The following is a 20899-nucleotide window of genomic DNA, read 5'->3' on the forward strand; positions in this document are numbered from 1 at the left end:
GATATGTCAGATCAACAGCAATACTTCTAGCATCAGACCTCCTGTGTAACTCACAAATCTCCTTAGGTGACACTTGAAAAGATTTTACAGGTTACCAATTTAAAGTACTGTAGGTTGGCGCCATTCCAATCTTAAAGCATGACATGTTACACATTTTTTGACCCGACCTAACATCATCTTTTATATTTTACGAAACAATTGGGTATTATATTGTGTTTTTGAGCATTTAAAATTCCATAGAGGTGTATTTGAAAAAAAATGCGTTTGAAAACTGCTGCGCAAATATCACGTGACATAAACAACCATCATTTTATTCTCTAGGGTCTCTGCTGAAAATATATGTAATGTTTGGGGTTTCTAGGTAATTTTCTAACAAAAAAAAATAACTAAAAAATTTTTACAGGTAAATTAAAAGTGTCAAAATAGGCCTGGTCTTGGAGTAAGACCCCAGTCACACTGAATGCGAATTGGCATGCGATTTTCATGCCATGCGACTTGAAAATCGCAGCCTATTGTCCACAATTAGAGCGGTCATAACGATCCGATTTGGTCAGAACCGCAGCGATTTCTAAAGTAGTACATGCAGTACTTTTGGTGCAATTTTCATAGATATCTGTATCAAATGTCTTGCAAATCGCACCTGAAATCAGCATGTCATCTATGAAATCGTGCGACTTCACTGTAAGTCGCACAATATCAAAGTAAGTTTGATGTGACCGGGGGGGTTAAGATCGCATGCTTGTTTTTCATGTTTATTTTGCACCAAGTGCAGTTTTATATTTTTGTTACAATTGTGTAGTTGAACCAGACAGACCTTCCTGTAGTAGAACTGTTCCCATTTTTCTCCCCCTACAGACATGGTTGGTAAACCTACAATCACAATTTCCTCCTCGCTTCCTAAAGAAAATGTTTCAGTCACCTTCACCTGTACCTCTACTAATGCAGAGAGAATATTATGGAGCAGGGTCCCCTCAGGAGCCCCTCTCCCTTCTGGGGCCACTCTATCTCAAGATAACAGGACTGTCTCCTTCTCCAGGATTCACCGTTCGGACTCCGGAGATTATAGATGCCAGGCTAGTAACCCTGTCAGTACGGAGAACAGTGATCCCGTCACAATGACCGTGGCCTGTAAGTAGCCGGGACTGTCATGCTAACAGTAAAATACAAAGTATCCTGCCTGTAATCAAGCTTAGTATAGGGGAATGCTGAGCCAAAAACCCATCTTTCCTGCTATTCATGGCTCTGTTTGGGAGATTTACCCTCATTTGTGTCCCTGTTACCAATCCCCCACCACCACCCTTCATGTCTGTTGAAACCACTGTCAGCAGGACAGGAACTGAAGACAAATCTCCCCAAGGCTCCATTTCACACTTGTGCGACTTGTCATGCGACTTAGAACACATAAAATTGCATGACAAGTCTCAGCCCATGTATTGCACTGGAAGTCATTTGGATGTATGTGACTTAAAATCACAGCGACTTTAAAAAGGTCCCTGCACTACTTTGATGTGACTTTCATGCGACTTGAGTGCCATAGACTGCAATGTAAACTCTCAAAAGTCACATCTTGGTGACACTGTACTACTTGTGGGGGTGATGAAGATTTTTTTTTTTTCTTTTACACTGATTGCTTTTACACCCATATAGGATGTAAAAGCAATCATTTCTCTTTCTCTCTGTCTGCATTCTTGCAGTCATTGAGAAATACTGAGTGAGCTGTGATTGGTCACAGCTTGTCACATGGTACAAGGCTGTTGTGAATAGCCTTGTACCATGTGACCTCTGTGATCATTCACCGATTTCACACGTAGTAAGCAATGATGTCACAAGTGACATCTTGCTTACTACTTTGCATGTGATCACTGATTCGCCAATCAGTGATCACATGATTGGGATCTCGTACAGAGGTCCCGTCCGACGATCGGTGTTTCACTGTGTCTGGAGGATCAAACAATTGGGTATTATATTGTGTTTTTGAGCATTTAAAATTCCATAGAGGTGTATTTGAAAAAAAAATGCGTTTGAAAACTGCTGCGCAAATATCACGTGACATAAACAACCATCATTTTATTCTCTAGGGTCTCTGCTGAAAATATATGTAATGTTTGAGGTTTCTAGGTAATTTTCTAACAAAAAAAAATAAATAAAAATTTTTTACAGGTAAATAAAAAGTGTCAAAATAGGCCTGGTCTTGGAGTAAGACCCCAGTCACACTGAATGCGAATTGGCAACCCGCCCCTGGACTGCCACCGCCCTGCCGTTTATAAACAGCAGGCGGACGGCAAGAGGTTAAGTTCTCTATTGTAAAGGCAAAATGTATTTTTTAGTCTTGGATAGAGTGGAGATGGATTAGAAGCCCTGTCAGGTTTTTATTGCTGTCTCTGCCCGTTAGGGTGATTCACCCTCTCTATTTGTCCTGTTTATTGTGATCACCGAGAGTAAAATTTTGAGATGACATCGGCAAGATACAACCAGTCTACTGCAGCACTGGATCAACAGGTTGTGGCTCCCAGAAGCAGCCCTGGCAAGGGATGAAAAAACCTAAATGGGTGATCAGGGGACAGAAGGGAGGGGTAGTAGGGTATATGGGCTTTAAGACACCTTACACTATGTGCACTGATTATGGCAACATAGCATCACACTTTATGTGGTAGCCCACAGCAATCTATTCTTGCTATGAAAGGCCCAAATGGTCATATTTGCTCCGTGAACCAAAAGTTTCCAGTTCTCTATTACTTTCAACATTAGGGATTTTTTATTGTGGTAAATAATATATGAAAGTTGTGATATTAGTTTCTGTGGGAAATCGCATGATTAAGATGGTATTGCTCTATCACAGTGTTGCGAAATGCTGCTTTACACCACCAAGAGTTGCACAACATAGTTTTGTCTAAATGTCACTGAAGTTTCATTTCACCTAGAAACTGATTTGTTTTTAAAGAGTTTTTTTTTAACAATTTTCACAGCAGCTTCACATACACATTCTACAATATCCTGCAGCTGCAAAAGAAAACCAAGATTTTAATATTGTAGAGATCAGACGAAATGCTATTTAAATAATGTGAAGCAGCACTTTGGATGTGATCCCCTAATTCACAACAGCTGCTGTACCAAGTGCTATGCTAATCGTATCAGCCCTAATGCAGGCCATAGACGGGTAAAATAGGCCGATTTTTCTTTTTAAAAAACGAAAAATCGGTCATTCAAGCGGCCGACTTTACCAGCAACGGTAAAAAAAAAAAAAAAAAAAAAAATCGGCCGATTTTCATCCCGTCTACAGCCGGCAAAAAGTGTCCCTGCAGAGAGCTCCGCTATTTCTTTGACAGTTCCTTGACATTTATAGCAGTTGCAACAATGTATCTATTTGTATCCATTTAGGATACAGATGTTTTTATTCGGAATACAAATAGATACATTGTTGCAACTGCTATAAATGTCAAGGAGCTCTCTGCAGGGACACTTTTTGCCGGACTGGAATTACTCTTCTTTTTCATCCTCTTCTTCTTCCTCTTCATCTTCCTCTTCATCTTCTTCTTCATCCTCTTCCTCTTCTTCTTCATCCTCTTCTTCTTCATCCTCTTCTTCTTCATCCTCTTCTTTTTCATCCTCCTCCTCTTCTTCTTCATCATCCTCCTCCTCTTCTTCTTCATCATCCTCCTCCTCTTCTTCTTCATCATCCTCTTCTTCTTCATCATCCTCTTCTTCTTCATCATCCTCCTCTTCTTCTTCTTCATCATCCTCCTCTTCTTCTTCATCATCCTCTTCTTCTTCCTCTTCTTCATCCTCTTCTTCTTTTTCTTCTTCTTTTTGTCTTCCTCTTGCAGGTCACTGCTCATGCGCAGATTTTTTTATCGGTAAAAAAATCGGGCCGATTTGCCCATCATTGCCGCGAAAATCGGCCGATCGGCAAAATCGGACATTTTTTTTCCAACTTTACCGATAAAAAAAATCTGCCAAAATACCGAAAAACGGCCAAACAATTAGCCCACTAATGATCCGAAAATCGGCCAATTTTATTTTCAGCCGAAAAATCGGCCGATTTTTGACCCATCTATGGCCTGCATAAGGCTGGGTTCACACCTATGCAGTTTGCCTTTAAACTGTTTTTTGTACCTGCAATTTTGTGTTATAATTTTTCTTCTTGCTAGGCAGCTTTAAAACTCAAAACGCATCAAAAAGGCACTACATGCTTTTCTGCAGCATTTCCATTGATGTCAATAGAACCAAAAACGCAACTTTTGCGCTCCAAAACACCATGTGAAAGTGCAGAGATGTGAACACGTCCCATAGGAAATCATGTTAAATGGACTGTACTGCGTTTCAGGAAAACGTTGCGGAAAACGCTTAGGTGTGAACCTGGGGTTATATATACTCTCTTTTATACAGCACTATTGTTTTTTACTTAAACGTGTAATAAACAATCCTATTCTCTACAACCCTCATATCCTGAAATAACAATTAAACATGATTCAATGGAGTGTCCTTTGTGCTGAAGTAAAGTCTCTCTGTGCATATATAGTGTCCATGTGCTTTCAGTTATTCACAGTATAATGCACAAAGCCTTCAAACTTATTCAAGTGTCCGTGCTCAAAAAAGTGCTCCATTCCCAACAATCAGTGCCATCGAGTTCCCGAAATCCTCCACCATGAACACAGGACCAGGGGCAGACTGACAACTCATGGGGCCCCCGGGCAATAGGGGATCATGGGGCCCCTGTGTCCTTGCCCAAACTCAAAAACGCCTATGAAAAAGGTACCAGGGGCATCTCATGGGGCCCCCTACTGACCCTGGGCCCTCGGGCAGTGCCCGAGTTTCCAAATGGTCAGTCCGCCCCTGCACAGAACACTCACCAGACTTATATGATTACCTATCACAGGTGAGTCATACAGGGCTTGGTATCATGGATCACCACTAGAGATGAGCGAATCGAACATGACGAAGTGGAATTCGTTCCGAAGATTTGGAAAAATTCTATTCGCGACGAATCCGAAGATTAGCAAACTTCGGATGCACGAATCGAATTTTCCCAAAAATGGCGGCGACATGTGTGGCGACGGAGAAAATGGACAGAGAAGATGGGGCGGGGATCTCTGGGAAGGCGCGCAGACAAGGCCCATAATGCATTCATGACATGTGATCGCATTAGCCAATCAGCAGCCAGCCAGCACTGCGTAATGGTGGAGCTATAAATCGCGGCCATCTTAGAATTCTCCATTAGCCTCCGGTCATTCAAGAGAGACAGACCTGTGTGTATTAAGGGACAGAGTTAGGGCCACAGAGACTTTAGGGCCACAGAATCGTTACTCAGGGACACAGAATCGTTACTCAGGGACACAGAATCGTTACTTAGGGCCACAGAATCATTACTCAGGGACACAGAATCGTTACTCAGGGACACAGAATCGTTACTTAGGGCCACAGCTATCAAAGAATCGAAAATTTAAAGTGACATACACCCTTTTTTTTTTTGGTGGCTGTCGTGCACAGTTGGTGCTGCAGTTTGCCGATTGTGCTCACGCTGCTGACGGCTTCCGCTTTTTAACCTAGGCCTGTGTATGGCTTCAGAATAATGCTGCCTACACCGCCACCCTGCGCCATGTGCCTCTGTCGTCTGCTCACGCTGCTGCCAGGTCTATACTGATTCATGGCCCCCTGTACCGGCTCCTCATGAACGTGGTTCAGCGGGTTTGCATCACTTAACGGCAAATCGTTGACAAACGCTGGGACGTTCAGTGTTGTGCGCATTAAGCCAGACACCAAAGGGCAGCACAGACCTGTTATTACTCGCTCAAGCATGGCTGAACAAAACCAGTCTCTACCACAAATTGGACCCAGACCTGCCCAGGGTCTCGTAAGTAGATTTCACGGAGGAGTAGAGTTCATTATTGGAATTAACTGTGAGGGACTTTTAAACCTAGGCCTGTGTATGGCCTTCAACTGAAGCTGCTTCTGCTCCGCCACTCTGCCATTGGACTCTTGATAGTCGTCTCCCCACGCTGCTGCTGGGGGGACTTTTTAACATAGGCCTCTGTATGGCCTTCAATTTTAGCTGCTTACGCTCCGCCACTCTGCCATGGGCCCCTGTACCGCCTCCTCATGCTGCTGCCAGGCCCGTAATCTGCCATGGGCCCCCGTACCGACTCCTCATGCTGCTGCCAGGCCCGTAATCTGTCATGGGCCCCTGTACCGCCTCCTCATGCTGCTGCCAGGTCCAGAGTGTGTCATGGGTCCCTGTACGGCCTCCCATTGCTGCTGTCTCCATCGCCACACTCTGCCATGTGCCACTTTCAGGTCTCCTCACACTGCTGGTGGGTTCCATTTTGTCATAGGGTGCTGTATGGCCTCCCATTGCTGCTGCCTCCACCGCCACACTGTGGCTCCACACTCTGGTTTTGGCCCCGTGACTGCCCAAATGAGTGAAGTGTGCGGTGATTCTAAGATCGACGGCACTCATCTGCATGTCATACTGACTGACAGTATTAGTTCTCTTCCCCAGCAGACTCCAAGGGCATTTAAATTAAAGGTACAGTGTTCTGCACTAATATAAAGGCTCTCTGAAGCCTAGAAACACCCTTTTTATAAGTTAAATTTGCAGCGAATATATTCGGCTCGAAGCAAATTTATTCGGCGAATTCGGCGAATCAGCCGAACCGAATTTTTGAATAATTCGCTCATCTCTAATCACCACCATCAGCCTTCTTCTTCTTGGGCCAGCTGCACTCTCCCCTTTTTAAATGTCTCACACAACATGTAGGGAGAGATGGAGGGAGACTACCATAACATGAAATCTTGAGAACGTCAGGAAGAGGAAACGTCACTTCTGGGCATGGCAGGAAGGGATGTCAAGCGACACCGGAAATGGTCAATACAGGAGAAGGTGGCGGTGAGAGAGCCTAGAGCCAGATCCATGTTATCCCTATGCTTATGGTGTTTTTACCCTGGTGTAAGGGTATAACGTTCTCAAGATTACACACTATGGTAGTCTTCCTCTATCTCTCCCTACATGTTGTGTGAGACATTTAAAAGGAAAGAGTGCAGCTGGCCCAAGAAGAAGGCTGATGGTGGTGATCCATGATACTAAGCGCTGATTGATAATTATAAAACCACTCCCATTAGATTCACTTTGCATATGGACACAAACAGTTCTTTCATCAGAATAGCAAAAGGCAGGAATCTCTTACTCTTTAATGAAATAAAAATCTAAAACATTACAGTCTTTAGTAATTATGAAAAAAAAAAAAAAACTTTGTAGTTTTTTCATGACTTTCCATACAATAGACACCAGGACCAACATCAAGGGGGGATGTCCCTAACAGGGACAGCAATATAAACCTGACAGAGGTTCTAACCTTCCCCCAGGGGACAACTGAGCTGGGGGGGGCAATTACCCCGTGGGCCACTCTGATGCCCTGTAAAAAGGCTACACCACTTCCACCGCAGACATGCCTAAAATGCTTCCTGGTGAAGAGGATTAAAAGGTCCATGCCGGTGTCCTACCAAGTGTGGGATGAGGACGAGGACAAAGGGCAAGGCTGGCTCCTCCAGCATGGATGGTATACGTTCGTGCACGGGCTAGCTCCACACCCCACCGGACGCTCTCCTCTTCTGGCCAGCCCCAACCAAGCCGCCCCAGCTCCCCCCTGCAGCCCCGGCTGCTCCCTGCTGGCCAGTTCAGGAACCCAAAGTCAGTTCAGCAGGTGCTGTCCAGCCCGACACATCTGGGGAGCAGAGAGTATCTGGAGTGTGTCTTCAGCTGGGATGGGGGTTGAGAGGAGGCAGGGAAGGGGGGGGGGGCTGAGTCACTGCACCATGGGCCTCTGGGTTGTACTTGCCCCCTGGACCATAAGTTGTCAGTTAGCCCCTGCCTTCCATATTCTATCCAAAAAACAGTACTTTACATACACTTTGACTAATTTCTTGAACGAACAAAAAGAAATGTATTTTGTGTCACTGACATACAAACTGTTTTCTCTCTTCAGAAGCTAAAGACATGAATGACAACCTCAATCATGAGACATCAGCCACTGGAACTATCATTGGAATTCTAACTGGAGTTGTGTTACTGCTGGTTCTTGTCGGTGTGTTAGGTTACCTTTTTGTAAGACACAGGCGGCAGGATACACAGGATAAAGCTCCAATGTAAGTACAATTATCCTACATCTTTCCAGTTCCAGCTAAAAAAAGCCTTGAATGAGTACGCAAGAGCGCCTGATACAAAAGTTCATTCGATTGTTTGAGGTTTTTTTTAAACATTTAGCCCAGGTTCACACTATGCGGTGTGGGACACGGCATGTAATTCGCACAGGAATTGCACCACATTCCAGTGCAAACAACATGCAGATACTGTGTTTCCCCCGAAAATAAGACCTACCCCAAAAATAAGACCTAGTACTGTTTTGGGGAATTGCTGCAGTATAAGACCTACCCTGAAAATAAGACCTAGTTGTGGTCAGCTCTTCCACCACCTCTGGCACTGGCCCTGTGTACACCAATATCTACTGTCTCCTATAAACACAGAAGTTCGGCTTTTGTGTTTCCAAGTGACAATCCTTCTTGTAAGTAATAGCACCATCCACTCCCACAGAACCCCCTACCTCTGTACTCACTGTGGGACAGGGAAGGAACAGATATCTGAGGGTGCAGTGTGTTTAGGGGTGGGGTGGGGAATCTCATCCTGCAACGTAATGCATGGAAGCCAATGCCCCAGGGGTGATCACCGGCCAGTGGGGAAGAGGCGGAGTGGTGAGTGAGTGCGCTTGGTGCACTGTGTGGGAAGATCGGACCTGAAACTCACTTCTGCATCCCCTGTCTGCAACTCATCCCTGCACCCTGTCTGTGGCTCATCTCTGCACCCTGTTTGAAACTCACCTGTCAATTCACCTCTGCAACACCTGACTACAGCTCACAACTGTCATCTATCATCAGCCGGCCTTCTCTTTAGTAACCCTCATCCACAACTGCTTGCAGCTCATCTCTGCGCCCCCTGTCCACACCTGTACATTAAAAAAATAAGACCTACCTCAAAAATGAGACCTAGTGTGTTTTATTTTGAGCCAAAAAAAATATAAGACAGTGTCTTATTTTCGGAGAAACACAGTATCTGTGGCTCGCATCGCATCACATCCGTACTGAAAAGGTGCAGGATCCTTTTTTAAATCTGCACCCAAATTACATCACATGGGTGTTCTCACCCTTGCGATGCAATTTCTAGTAATCATATCGCGTTTTGCGATCTGTTTGGGGTGTCATTAATTTATCATTGACACCCAAACCAGATCGCATGAACGTGATGCGATTGCAATGAGGCGTGGGAAATGCACAGGATTCGCAGCATTTCCCGCACTGCATTGGTATGAACCCAGGCTTAATGGTTAATACTATGAATGCATTTTGGGGAGGGAGCCTCCTCCTTCAGGGTTCCTTGGAAAATATGCTCTCTTAAAGTCGAGCATTTTAATTTTTTCCGGTATTTGCTTGCTGTTTACAGCTATCAATAAGTGAAATCATGTTATGGTCACTGATACCCAGATGTTCTTTTATATGGACATTAGGAATAAACTTTGCATGGTTTGAGATTACCAGGTCCAGCAGAGCATCATTCCTAGTTGGGGCCACTATGAACTGTACCATAAATTGTCCTGTAGTAGGTTGATAGCTTTTTTGCCCTTTAACTGTTCCTGCAGTGCCATTACTCCAGTCAGTTTCCAGGTAGTTAAAATCCCCCATTATTATCACTGTCCCAGCCCTTGCAGTCCGTTCAATCTTTGCCAGGAACTGAGTCTCCACTTTTTTGTTAAAGCTTTTTTCACAATTCATTAGCTACTTCTTGCTTTCCATGCCTAGGCAAATGACATCATACATCCTTGGAGTCTTCAGGAGGGAAGCAGGGGTTTTCTCATCTAAACACACCCTCCTGTCTGTATGCCTGAGCTAAGGGCAGATGGAATCCAGGAAGTAAATGCTACATGAACCATTTGCCCTGACTCAAGATGGCCACTAGGGTTTTTTTTACCAAAATGTTTTCTGAACAAAATAAAGCACAAAGACATGGATGAGTTTGCTTTAAATATTAAAAATGAATGAAATAGCGTTTTTGGTTTGTGGTACACAGATGCCATGTAGTTCCACTTTAACATCTTTGTAAAATATGTCTCTGTATGCTACAAATGTAATTCACCATATTAGAAACTCACAGCCTCTTTTATTTTCAGGCAACCAGACAGAACAAACAATGGTAAGTTCCTACTGACCTAAAAAGCTAATATCTGTGCTCAGACCAATCCAAGACTTCAGCAGGATTTTTCAGCGGGACACATCCAGTACTGAATGTATGTAATGACAAGGGGTGCTTGGGTGTGTTGGAGGGTCTATTGATGCTGGCTGTTGGGGATCTATTGTCAATGGAAGGGGTCTATTTTTGCATGGTGGTCTATTGCTGCTGGGGAGGTCTATTGTTGCTGGTGGGGGATCTATTATTTCTGTATGGAATCTACTGTTAAGGAAGGGGGTCTATTGTTGCTGGCTGCTGGAGAATCTATTGATGCTGGTTGCTGGGAGATCTTTTGTTGCTGCTGGGGGGTCTATTGTTGCTGGAGTTTTATTTTGTTGCCCAGGCCCATTGTTGCTGGGTGGTCTGTTGCTGCTGCTTACTGGGGATCTATTTTACCAACCCAGTGCATTAGTATGCATGTGGCCAGCGCAGCTCAAACCACACCTCCCTGACATGTTTCGCCCTGCTCACAGGGGCTAAGTCAGATTTGTTTTGTATATTTGGTGGTCCAGGTAGATTTTAAACATTTTGCAGTCTTTCCAGAAGATTGTTATAGATTTGATATATTGTAATATTGAATCTGACGGATTTGAACTGGAAGGATTTTCAGACGCTTGTTCAACCCACTAAGAGAAATGGCACGAGCTGATTGGACAACATGGACTGGCGTCATGTGCATCCAAATTAATGAATGGAATGAAATTCAGATCCATTTGTTATCTGAATTTTCAAACACATTTAACAATTGAATTAATCTCCATGGGCCTGATCTACTATTACATCATGTGATGTCATCTGAATGAATTTATTAAATTTTGTTATAACTTTTTTTTGGATTTATTGACATTTGTTATGTACATTCCGAGATTTGTAAACATCCAAATATCCAAAAATGACATTATTATCTGAAAAATGAATCGTATTAAAACAAATCGCACATGGCTAATCGGTACTTTACAGGACTGTGCGCTCTGTAGACACCTCCTAGCTGGGTACGCCTTTCCCATTGACAATCAAGGGAAGCAGTCTCACCCAGGGATCTCCAGCCTGGACTAATTGGCCTTTTGTATTTCGCCCTAGCCCCCACCTCCATAAGGGACGGAATGGCTACAGTCGGCTCCTCCTGCTCCTCCAACCAGCCTCCTGCCCTGTCCAGGGCCTACCTGTGTTGGCTACATGCTCACAGGTGTGGGGTGTTTAACTCCCATGCCCCAAGACTGTGTGTGTTCCCTTCCCACCTACGTTACATGTGGTCCCTGACGCACTCCTGACTCCTGTGAGAAATATATCATTTAAATGACAACTTTGTGTAAAAAAAAAAAAAAAGTTTTTGTTATTTTCCAAAAACTTGTGGAAAAAAAATAAATCTTCCAATCTATACCATAGTTTGTAGACGCTATAACTTTAACACAAAGCAATCAATATACACTTATTGGGATTTTCTTAACCAAAAACATGGAGCAGAATACATTTTGGCCTAAATTTATGACGATATTTGAGTTTTTTCAATATTTTTTATGACAGAAAATATTGGGGTTTTTTTTCCAAATTTTCGGTCTTTTTTTGTTTATAGCGCCAAAAATAAAAAGCGCACAGGTGATCAAATACCACCAAAAGAATGCTCTATTTGTGTGAAAAAAGGACATAAATTTCATTTATGTACTGTATTGCATGACCACGTAATTGTCCGTTAAACTAGCACAGCGCTGTATAGCAAACAATCGGGTAAATTGCAGTATCTATACCATAGTTTGTAGACGCTATAACTTTCACACAAAGCAATCAATATACACTTATTGGGAATTTATTTTACCAAAAACATGGAGCAGAATACATTTTGGCCTAAATTTATAACTAACTTTGAGTTTACTGTATATTTTTTATAGCCGAAAGTAAAAAATATTGTTTTTCTTCCAAATTTTCGGTCTTTTTTTGTTTATAGCGCAAAAAATAAAAAGCGTACAGGTGATCAAATACCACCAAAAGAAAGCTCTATTTGTGTGAAAAAAAGGATGTAAGTTTTGTTTGGGTGCAGCATTGCATAAGACAAGTACACACTATAGAGGGATGTGCTTTGTTCATATTTCATGTCTGAGGTTTACAACCACTTTGAAGATTACAGTTCGACTGTATAACATCCCCACTTTACAGACTGCTTGTACTAATATCAAATCTCAAAACGTGCAGCAACAAAGAAATCATTGTTTGTATATATGACTTTTTTTTAATATTTTGTTTCACAATTTAAAATTGTTTGTTTCTTTAACAACAACAGAAGGTCCAGGATATGAAAATGTAAATGAAACAACCCTGCCAGGAATTCCGGTAATAACTGTTTATGTATTGGTTCATTACAAATAATATATTCAAGTTACGTTTTAACTGAATGATTTAAGATTCTTACTTTATAGTCTTTATACTTTGTAGTCGAACATACAATATGGTTTTCATAAGGTTTCTGTACTGTCTTGTCATGCCAGCAAGAGCACCCACAGTATATGTCACCCATACATAGTCTAAGTCTTGGGTGCTTCCCAAACCCAGTATGTGTATAGTATGCAAATATTAACTTTTAGCAGCAACTGCGTGCAACCGCGGTCTCATATGCACACACATACAGTCATAGCGCTCTATGTGTGGTTCACTTGAGCCGCCACAATTTCTTTTTAAAAAACGATACAATATACCAATCCAGAGTAAAAACTTTTACAGATGATGGCCAACAAAATATGACTTCCCAAGATACATTTATTTAACAAATTAAATGTTTTATTATACCTATTATTCTTTTATTATTTATTTTTTATTCTTTTATATATTTTTTTTTAGATTGTTTTATATCATTTTTGTACAGAGTGGGCCCCTTCTGTCAGAGGGACCCAGGGCAGTTGCCCCATTTTCCCATTTAAAAATCTGGTGCTGAATTCTACGACTTCTGACATTTGTTATTTGTTTTTCTAAGTATAATTCTTTGTTTTTTAAATGCAGGTGCAAGAATCTCACTATGAGGTATTGTTATCACTATTATTGTTATTTTTGGGGATTTGAAATTATATATATATATATATATATATATATATATATATATATATATATATATATATATAAAATATTAACATAACACTGAAATGTTTACATGCTTAAAGTTTACATTTTGTTCTAAAAATAACAAACATGCCTATACTTATCTGCTCTGTGTAGTGGTTTTGCAACCCGGCTCCTCCTCTTCTCGGGTTCCCCGCAGGCTCTCCTGGCACATCCCTTCCTGTCGGGTACCCCCATAGCAAGAAGCTTGCAATGGGGGCACCCACTGCTTCATGTGTCCATTCACATGGAGCTGTGGCTTAGTACTGCCCCGTCTCTCTTCTCATTGGCTCACTGGCTGTGATTGACATATACAGTATATACAGTTAGGTCCATAAATATTGGGACATAGACACAATTCTAACATTTTTGGCTCTATACAGCACCACAATGGATTTGAAATGAAACAAACAAGATGTTCTTTAACTGCAGACTGTCAGCTTTAATTTGAGGGTATTTACATCCAAATCAGGTGAATGGTGTAGGAATTACAACAGTTTGCATATGTGCCTCCCACTTGTTAAGGAACCAAAAGTAATGGGACAGAATAATAATCATAAATCAAACTTTCACTTTTTAATACTTGGTTGCAAATCCTTTGCAGTCAAATACAGCCTGAAGTGTGGAACGCGTAGACATCACCAGACGCTGGGTTTCATCCCTGGTGATGCTCTGCCAGGCCTCTACTGCAACTGTCTTCAGTTCCTGCTTGTTCTTGGGACATTTTCCCTTCAGTTTTGTCTTCAGCAAGTGAAATGCATGCTCAATCGGATTCAGGTCAGGTGATTGACTTGGCCATTGCATAACATTCCACTTCTTTCCCTTAAAAAACGCTTTGGTTGCTTTTGCAGTATGCTTTGGGTCATTGTCCATCTGTACTGTGAAGCGTCCAATGAGTTCTGAAGCATTTGGCTGAATATGAGCAGATAATATTGCCTGAAACACTTCAGAATTCATCCTGCTGCTTTTGTCAGCAGTCACATCATCAATAAATACAAGAGAAGCAGTTCCATTGGCAGCCATACATGCCCACGCCATGACACTACCACCACCATGCTTCACTGATGAGGTGGTATGCTTAGGATCATGAGCAGTTCCTTTCCTTCTCCATACTCTTCTCTTCCCATCACTCTGGTACAAGTTGATCTTGGTCTCATTTGTCCATAGGATGTTGTTCCAGAGCTGTGAAGGCTTTTTTAGATGTCGTTTGGCAAACTCTAATCTGGCCTTCCTGTTTTTGAGGCTCACCAATGGTTTACATCTTGTGGTGAACCCTCTGTATTCACTCTGGTGAAGTCTTCTCTTGATTGTTGACTTTGACACACATACACCTACCTCCTGGAGAGTGTTCTTTATTACATTACATTACATTACATTGAGTTTATATAGCGCCAAAGGGTTTGCTCAGCGCTGTACAATAGAGGGGGGGACAATACATGAAACATTACAGCAGCTACGAACAGCACACGAGGGGTAAGAGGGCCCTACTCTTTCGAGCTTACAATCTGGGAGGGAGGGGGTAGTGGTACAGGAGGAAGTGGCTGTGGGGGATGGAGTGGTAGGAGGAATGAAGGAGAGCAGCAGTTAGGTGAGGGTGGGGTAGGCTTCCCTGAAGAGGTGGGTTTTCAGGGAGCGCCTGAAGGTGAGGAGGGAAGGTGACAGTCTGATGGATTGGGGTAGTGAGTTCCAGAGGATGGGGGAGGACCTGGAGAAGTCTTGCAGACGTGCGTGTGAGGAGGAGACCAGGGAGCAAGATAGAAGGAGGTCCTGTGAAGAGCGAAGGGTACGGGTAGGGTGGTACTTGGGAATCAGGTCGGTGAGGTAGTTAGGGGCAGTGTTGTGAATGGCTTTGTAGGTCAGAGTGAGTAGTTTGAATTTGATGCGTTGGGCGATAGGGAGCCAGTGGAGGGAGAGGCAGAGGGGGGTGGCAGAGGTGGAGCGGCTGGTGAGGTGGATGAGTCTGGCAGCTGAGTTCAGGATGGTCTGAAGCGGGGAGAGTTTGCACTGGGGTAGGCCGGTGAGGAGGGAGTTGCAGTAGTCAAGGCGTGAGATAATCAGGGAGTGCACAAGTAGTTTAGCGGTGTCTGGGGTAAGGAAGGTGCGTATTTTGGCGATATTGCGGAGGTGGAGCCTGCATGTGTTTGTCAGTGATTTGACATGAGGTTGGAAGGAGAGGTTAGAGTCCAGAATGACCCCAAGGACTTTGGCTTGCGGGGCGGGATTGATGGTGGTGATGTTAGTAGTGATGGATAGGATGGGGGGGGGGCGCGGGCAGGAGGGAAGACGAGAAGCTCGGTTTTGGAGAGGTTGAGTTTGAGGAAATGGAGCGACATCCAGTCAGAGATGTCGTTTAGGAGGTGAGTGATGCGGGCGGAGAAAGTGGAGGTGAGGTGAGGGGTGGAGAGGTAAATTTGAGTGTCATCAGCATAGAGATGGTAGTTGAAGCCGTGGGAGTGTATGAGTTTGCCAAGGGAGGAGGTGTAGATGGAGAAGAGAAGGGGTCCAAGGACAGAGCCCTGGGGGACCCCAACAGAGAGGGGGAGGGAAGGGGAGGTGGCACCATTGTAGGAAACGCTGAAGGAGCGTCGGGATAGGTAAGAGGAGAACCAGGAGAGAGCGGTGTCTCTGACGCCAAGTGTTCTTGATCTGGACAACTGTTGTGAAGGGTATTTTCTTCACCAGGGAAAGAATTCTTTGGTCATCCACCACAGTTGTTTTCCGTGGTCTTCCGGGTCTTTTGGTGTTGCTGAGCTCACCGATGCGTTCCTTCTTTTTAAGAATGTTCCCAACAGTTGTTTTGGCCACGCCTAATGTTTTTGCTATCTCTCTGATGGGTTTGTTTTGTTTTTTCAGCCTAATGATGGCTTGCTTCACTGATAGTGACAGCTCTTTGGATCTCATCTTGAGAGTTGACAGCAACAGATTCCAAATGCAAATAGCACACTTGAAATGAACTCTGGACCTTTTATCTGCTCACTGTAATTGGGATAATGAGGGAATAACACACACCTGGCCATGGAACAGCTGAGAAGCCAACTGTCCCATTACTTTTGGTCCCTTAATAAGTGGGAGGTACATATGCATACTGTTGTAATTCCTACACCGTTCACCTGATTTGGATGTAAATACCCTCAAATTAAAGCTGACAGTCTGCAGTTAAAGCACATCTTGTTCGTTTCATTTCAAATCCATTGTGGTGGTGTATAGAGCCAAAAATGTTAGAATTGTGTCGATGTCCCAATATTTATGGACCTGACTGTACATAGATGGGTACATAGACATATATATATATATAAATATAGGTATATAGACATGTATATTGGTATATAGAGGAATTCAGAAAAAAAATGTGAACAAAGGTGAACTTATCCTTTTAAAGAGCAACTACAGAAGACAAATACTTTTGAAAGAGTTAAATGGCCATTGGATATCTATAACTAGATGAGGCTGATGATCATAGGAAATACATAATAAGCAAAATACCCGGATTATTTGTGACAGCTGAGCCGTAGACATTTGCATAGCAAATGTTTTATAATGAAGCTCCTAGTGCGTGGTACTAACAGGATCACTAGGTGAAAATAAAGGAAAAGAAAGTAGAAGAAAAAAAAATAATGCAGCAACTATACCAAAGCACAAATGTTTAACCACTTTACCCCTCTTCCTGACCAGGCCATTTTTTGCATTACAGCACTACGTTACTTTAACCACTTCCCGTCCGGCCATTGTATATAAATGGCCGGAGAGTGGCAGTGCAGGGGCGGGTGGCCGTTTATAAATGGCCTCCCCACCCCCTGCTTGTGCACGCTCCCTAGTAGCACACAACACCGCAATCCGGTGCCCGCTGTGTCCTCCGGACACAGTGGAACACCGATCGTTGCATGGGACCTCTGTGCGAGGTCCCGATCATGTGATCACTGATTGGCCAATCAGTGATCACATGAAGAGTAATAAGCAATGATGTCACTTCTGACATCATTGCTTACTACTAGTGAAATCTGTGAATGATCACAGAGGTCACATGGTACAAGGCTATTCATAACAGCCTTGTACCATGTGACAAGCTGTGACCAATCAAAGCTCACACAGTATTTCTCAATGGCTGCAAGAATGCAGCCAAAGAGAAGGAGAAATTATTGATTTTACAGCCTTTATGGGTGTAAAAGCAATCAGTGTAAAAAAGAAAAATCTTCATAACCCACCACAAGTAGTACAGTGTCACCATGGTGACAATGTACTGCTAGGGTGACAGTATGTAAAAAAAAAACATAAATAATAATATAAAAATATTTTTACTAAAAAGATAACTGAATAAACTTTGGCCAAGATTTATGAAGAACGATTATTTATTTGCAAAATTTTATAGGAAAAACATTTGTTTTCAAAATTTTTGAACTTTTTCATTTATATAGCAATAAAAATAAAAATCCCAGTGGTGAATAAATACCACCAAAATAAAGTTTTATCTGTCTCAAAAAAATGCTAAAAAATTCATATGGGTACAGTGTTGCATGACCGAGCAATTTTCATTCAAAGTGTGATAGCGCTGAAAGCTGAAAATTGGCCTGGACAGGAAGGGGGTAAAAGTGCCCGGACTTGAAGTGGTTAACTGACAGTTGAGCAGTCATGCAATGCCATACCCAAATGAAATTTATGTCATTTTTTTCCTCACAAATAAAGCTGTGTTTTGGTGGCATTTGATGGCTTGTGCGGTTTTTACTTTTTGCGCTATAAACAGAAAAAGACCGACAATTTTTAGAAAAAAAACTCGACGATCACCGTCTGGGACCCGGTGATTGACAGCCAAGGCCGTGAATGGAGGCGCAGGTAGAGAGTGCATGCGACTTGCGCCCACCTCCTACCTGGAAATGGAAAATCATGTGTATATACTGTATATGTGATTTTGCGCACCCCTCCCGCCCTGTTTCTGTATTTGTGCTATAGGGCGAAGGGGAAGCAGTTAATAGGTGCTTTCCTAATGAGAAAGCATAGTATTTCCTTGTTTGGGCAGCAATGTCACAGAGAGGTTGGCCCCCATGTGATATTACTGTTTTAAGGCCCAATTGAATCCTCAGTATTTATTACTGTAATGCAGTCAGGCTACATATCCTCTTCTTGTGTTTTTTTTTTAATTACTAAATGATGCAACAAGAGTTAAAATACCCTGCGCTAGCAGCATGGTGGAGAGTCAAACTGTTGCTCATACAGCATTGGCCCCCCCCCCCCACCTTCCCACCCCCGGAACAGTGCTTCAATCAACAGAGGTCATGCTCCCTAAGCAGCACTGTTGATTGGAGCGCTATGCTGGGGGGGGTTGGACGCTGGAGGGCCAGGCCGCTGTGTTGTGTGTGAGAGCAGTGGTTCGACTCTTCAACTAGTCAAAAGAAAGACTCCAAACATTCGTAGTCTCTGGGCTATAATTACATGGCATGTAAACTCATCAATTTTCTGTCTTCGAACAGCAATTAAGTCATAAGGACAAAGCCATATACAGCACCCTTGCATCTAAGGCTGGGAAGCAATAATGGTAAGAACATGTTTACTGAATATCCTTTAAAGTTTAACGCCAGACATTTTTTTTTTATTTCAGTCCCTGTGCAGCCCATATAGGAAATAGGGCCACAGATGGCAATAGAAAGCTGATAAAGCCTCAACCAATCTCCACTCTACCATTAACAAAAAAAAGGAATTAGAAGTTTTATATGGTTTGGGGGTTTAAATATTTGTTTAATGAGTACATGGCCATCTTATTTGGTTCTATCTCTCTGACATATCGGAATGGATGTCACTCCACTTCCTCAAACTCAATCTTTCAAAAACTGAGCTCTTAGTATTCCCCCCAGCCCGTGCCCCCTCCCCTGACTTCTCCATCAAGATCAATAACACAATCATCAGTCCCTCCCCTCATGCCAGGGTACTAGGTGTAATCCTAGACTCCCATCTGTCCTTTCAGCCCCAAATCCAATCTCTGTCCAAATCTTGTAGACTTCACCTCCGTAACATCTCCAAGATACGCCCGTTCCTAACCCCGGAAACCACTAAGCAACATATTTACTCCCTTGTTATATCTCGCCTTGACTATTGTAACTCCCTCCTCATTGGCCTACCTCATCGCAGGCTATCCCCTCTTCAGTCTATCATTAATGCTGCTGCCAGACTCATCCACCTTACTAACCGTTCTATATCTGCCACCCCTCTCTGCCAATCCCTCCAATGGCTTCCTGTTGCCCAACGGATAAAATTCAAAACATTAACAATAACATATAAAGCCATTTTTAACTCTGCCCCAAATTACATCACTGATCTTGTCTCTAAATATCATCCAAACCGTACTCTCTGCTCTTCGCAAGACCTCCTACTCTCTAGCTCCCTTGTCTCCTCCTCCCATGCTCGTCTCAAGGACTTCTCCAGAGCTTCCCCCATCCTCTGGAACTCTGTACCCCAATTTATCAGACTATCGACTATTCTGATCACTTTTAGGCGATCTCTGAAAACCTCTCTCTTCAGGGAAGCCTATCCTGCCCTCAGGTAATACTGGAATCTTCTACTCTTCCAACCAGTCCATCCCCCACAGTTACTACCTCTTGTACCACTAACCCCTCCCTCCTAAATTGTAAGCTCCAAGGATCAGGGCCCTCAAATCCCTCTTGTATTGAACTGTATTGTTGCTGTATTGTCTCCCGTTATATTGTAAAGCGCTGAGCAAACTGTTTGAGCTATATAAATCCTGTATAATAATAATATAAATGCATTTCTCAAAAATTTCTATGAATTGCTTTATAATTTCTATACATTTCCCTATAATAATTATTTTCTCTATATAAATAATCTATATTAATTAATACATGTTATGTCCTAATTTCAAACAGCTGCACAATAACTGCACAGATCAGCAGAAAGCATTTGAACTACCATCTCTGTAGGAGAGAACAATAACCGTTCGTACCTTGCCCCCATCCATGATCACCCCTCTTCTTTGCCTACTCTCTCTTCACCCTCTGGTCTATGACTATATCTTCTTCTGCATCTTCTCCCAGAGGAACATGATCCATTTTCAGTCCCCTGTTCCATCATCCCCTCAGCAACAATTACTTTGACTCTACCTCCTCTCCTCCATGTCCATGATCTCCACAATCTCATTTACACCAGCCACAATCATATTCAGCCTAATTTTACCTATTCTTCCAATGGTCCATGGTCAGGTCAAACATTGTCTCCTCTCTCCCCTGTCTTTGAGCATGTAGTCAGGTGCAGTCTACTTTCTCTACTGTAGATGGCACTCATCAAGAGTGGCAGTGGAGTTGGAGGGGGAAGTCAAGAGAAACTGGGTTTCCCTGGAACAGCATACTGATTTGTATCCAGGTGACCCTGGCGGCAATCTTGGGTCACACAGCGTCTTCTTAGGTCCCTGCCCTTGGGTTTGGTGCACTTTTACCTAGTGGCTAGTGTAGGGAGAGCATGCCCGTCTATCAGGGACAAGACTAGCGGCAGGGAGAGGTTCCATAGGAGTAGAAAAAGCTCAGGGCCTATGTCTGCAACTCCGCA

At 43.0% G+C, this 20899-nt stretch overlaps 1 protein-coding gene across 1 annotated transcript in view; it reads left to right on the forward strand.

Annotated features, from left to right (window-relative positions):
* Nucleotides 1-20899, forward strand: part of LOC149443909 (cell adhesion molecule CEACAM4-like) — a 36537-nt gene that overhangs the window by 11411 nt on the left and 4227 nt on the right. The window contains exons 3-7 of the mRNA XM_089655229.1: nt 7980-8139; nt 10212-10234; nt 12546-12595; nt 13259-13279; nt 18817-18881. Coding sequence (XP_089511355.1) covers nt 7980-8139; nt 10212-10234; nt 12546-12595; nt 13259-13279; nt 18817-18879 — 317 coding nt within the window. The 3' untranslated portion in view covers nt 18880-18881. The remainder of the gene's footprint in view (nt 1-7979; nt 8140-10211; nt 10235-12545; nt 12596-13258; nt 13280-18816; nt 18882-20899) is intronic.

The sequence above is a fragment of the Staurois parvus genome, unplaced genomic scaffold (genome assembly GCF_062004578.1).
Source record: "Staurois parvus isolate SC_StPar_1 unplaced genomic scaffold, SC_StPar_1.0 ptg000827l, whole genome shotgun sequence".
Lineage (NCBI taxonomy): Eukaryota > Metazoa > Chordata > Amphibia > Anura > Ranidae > Staurois > Staurois parvus.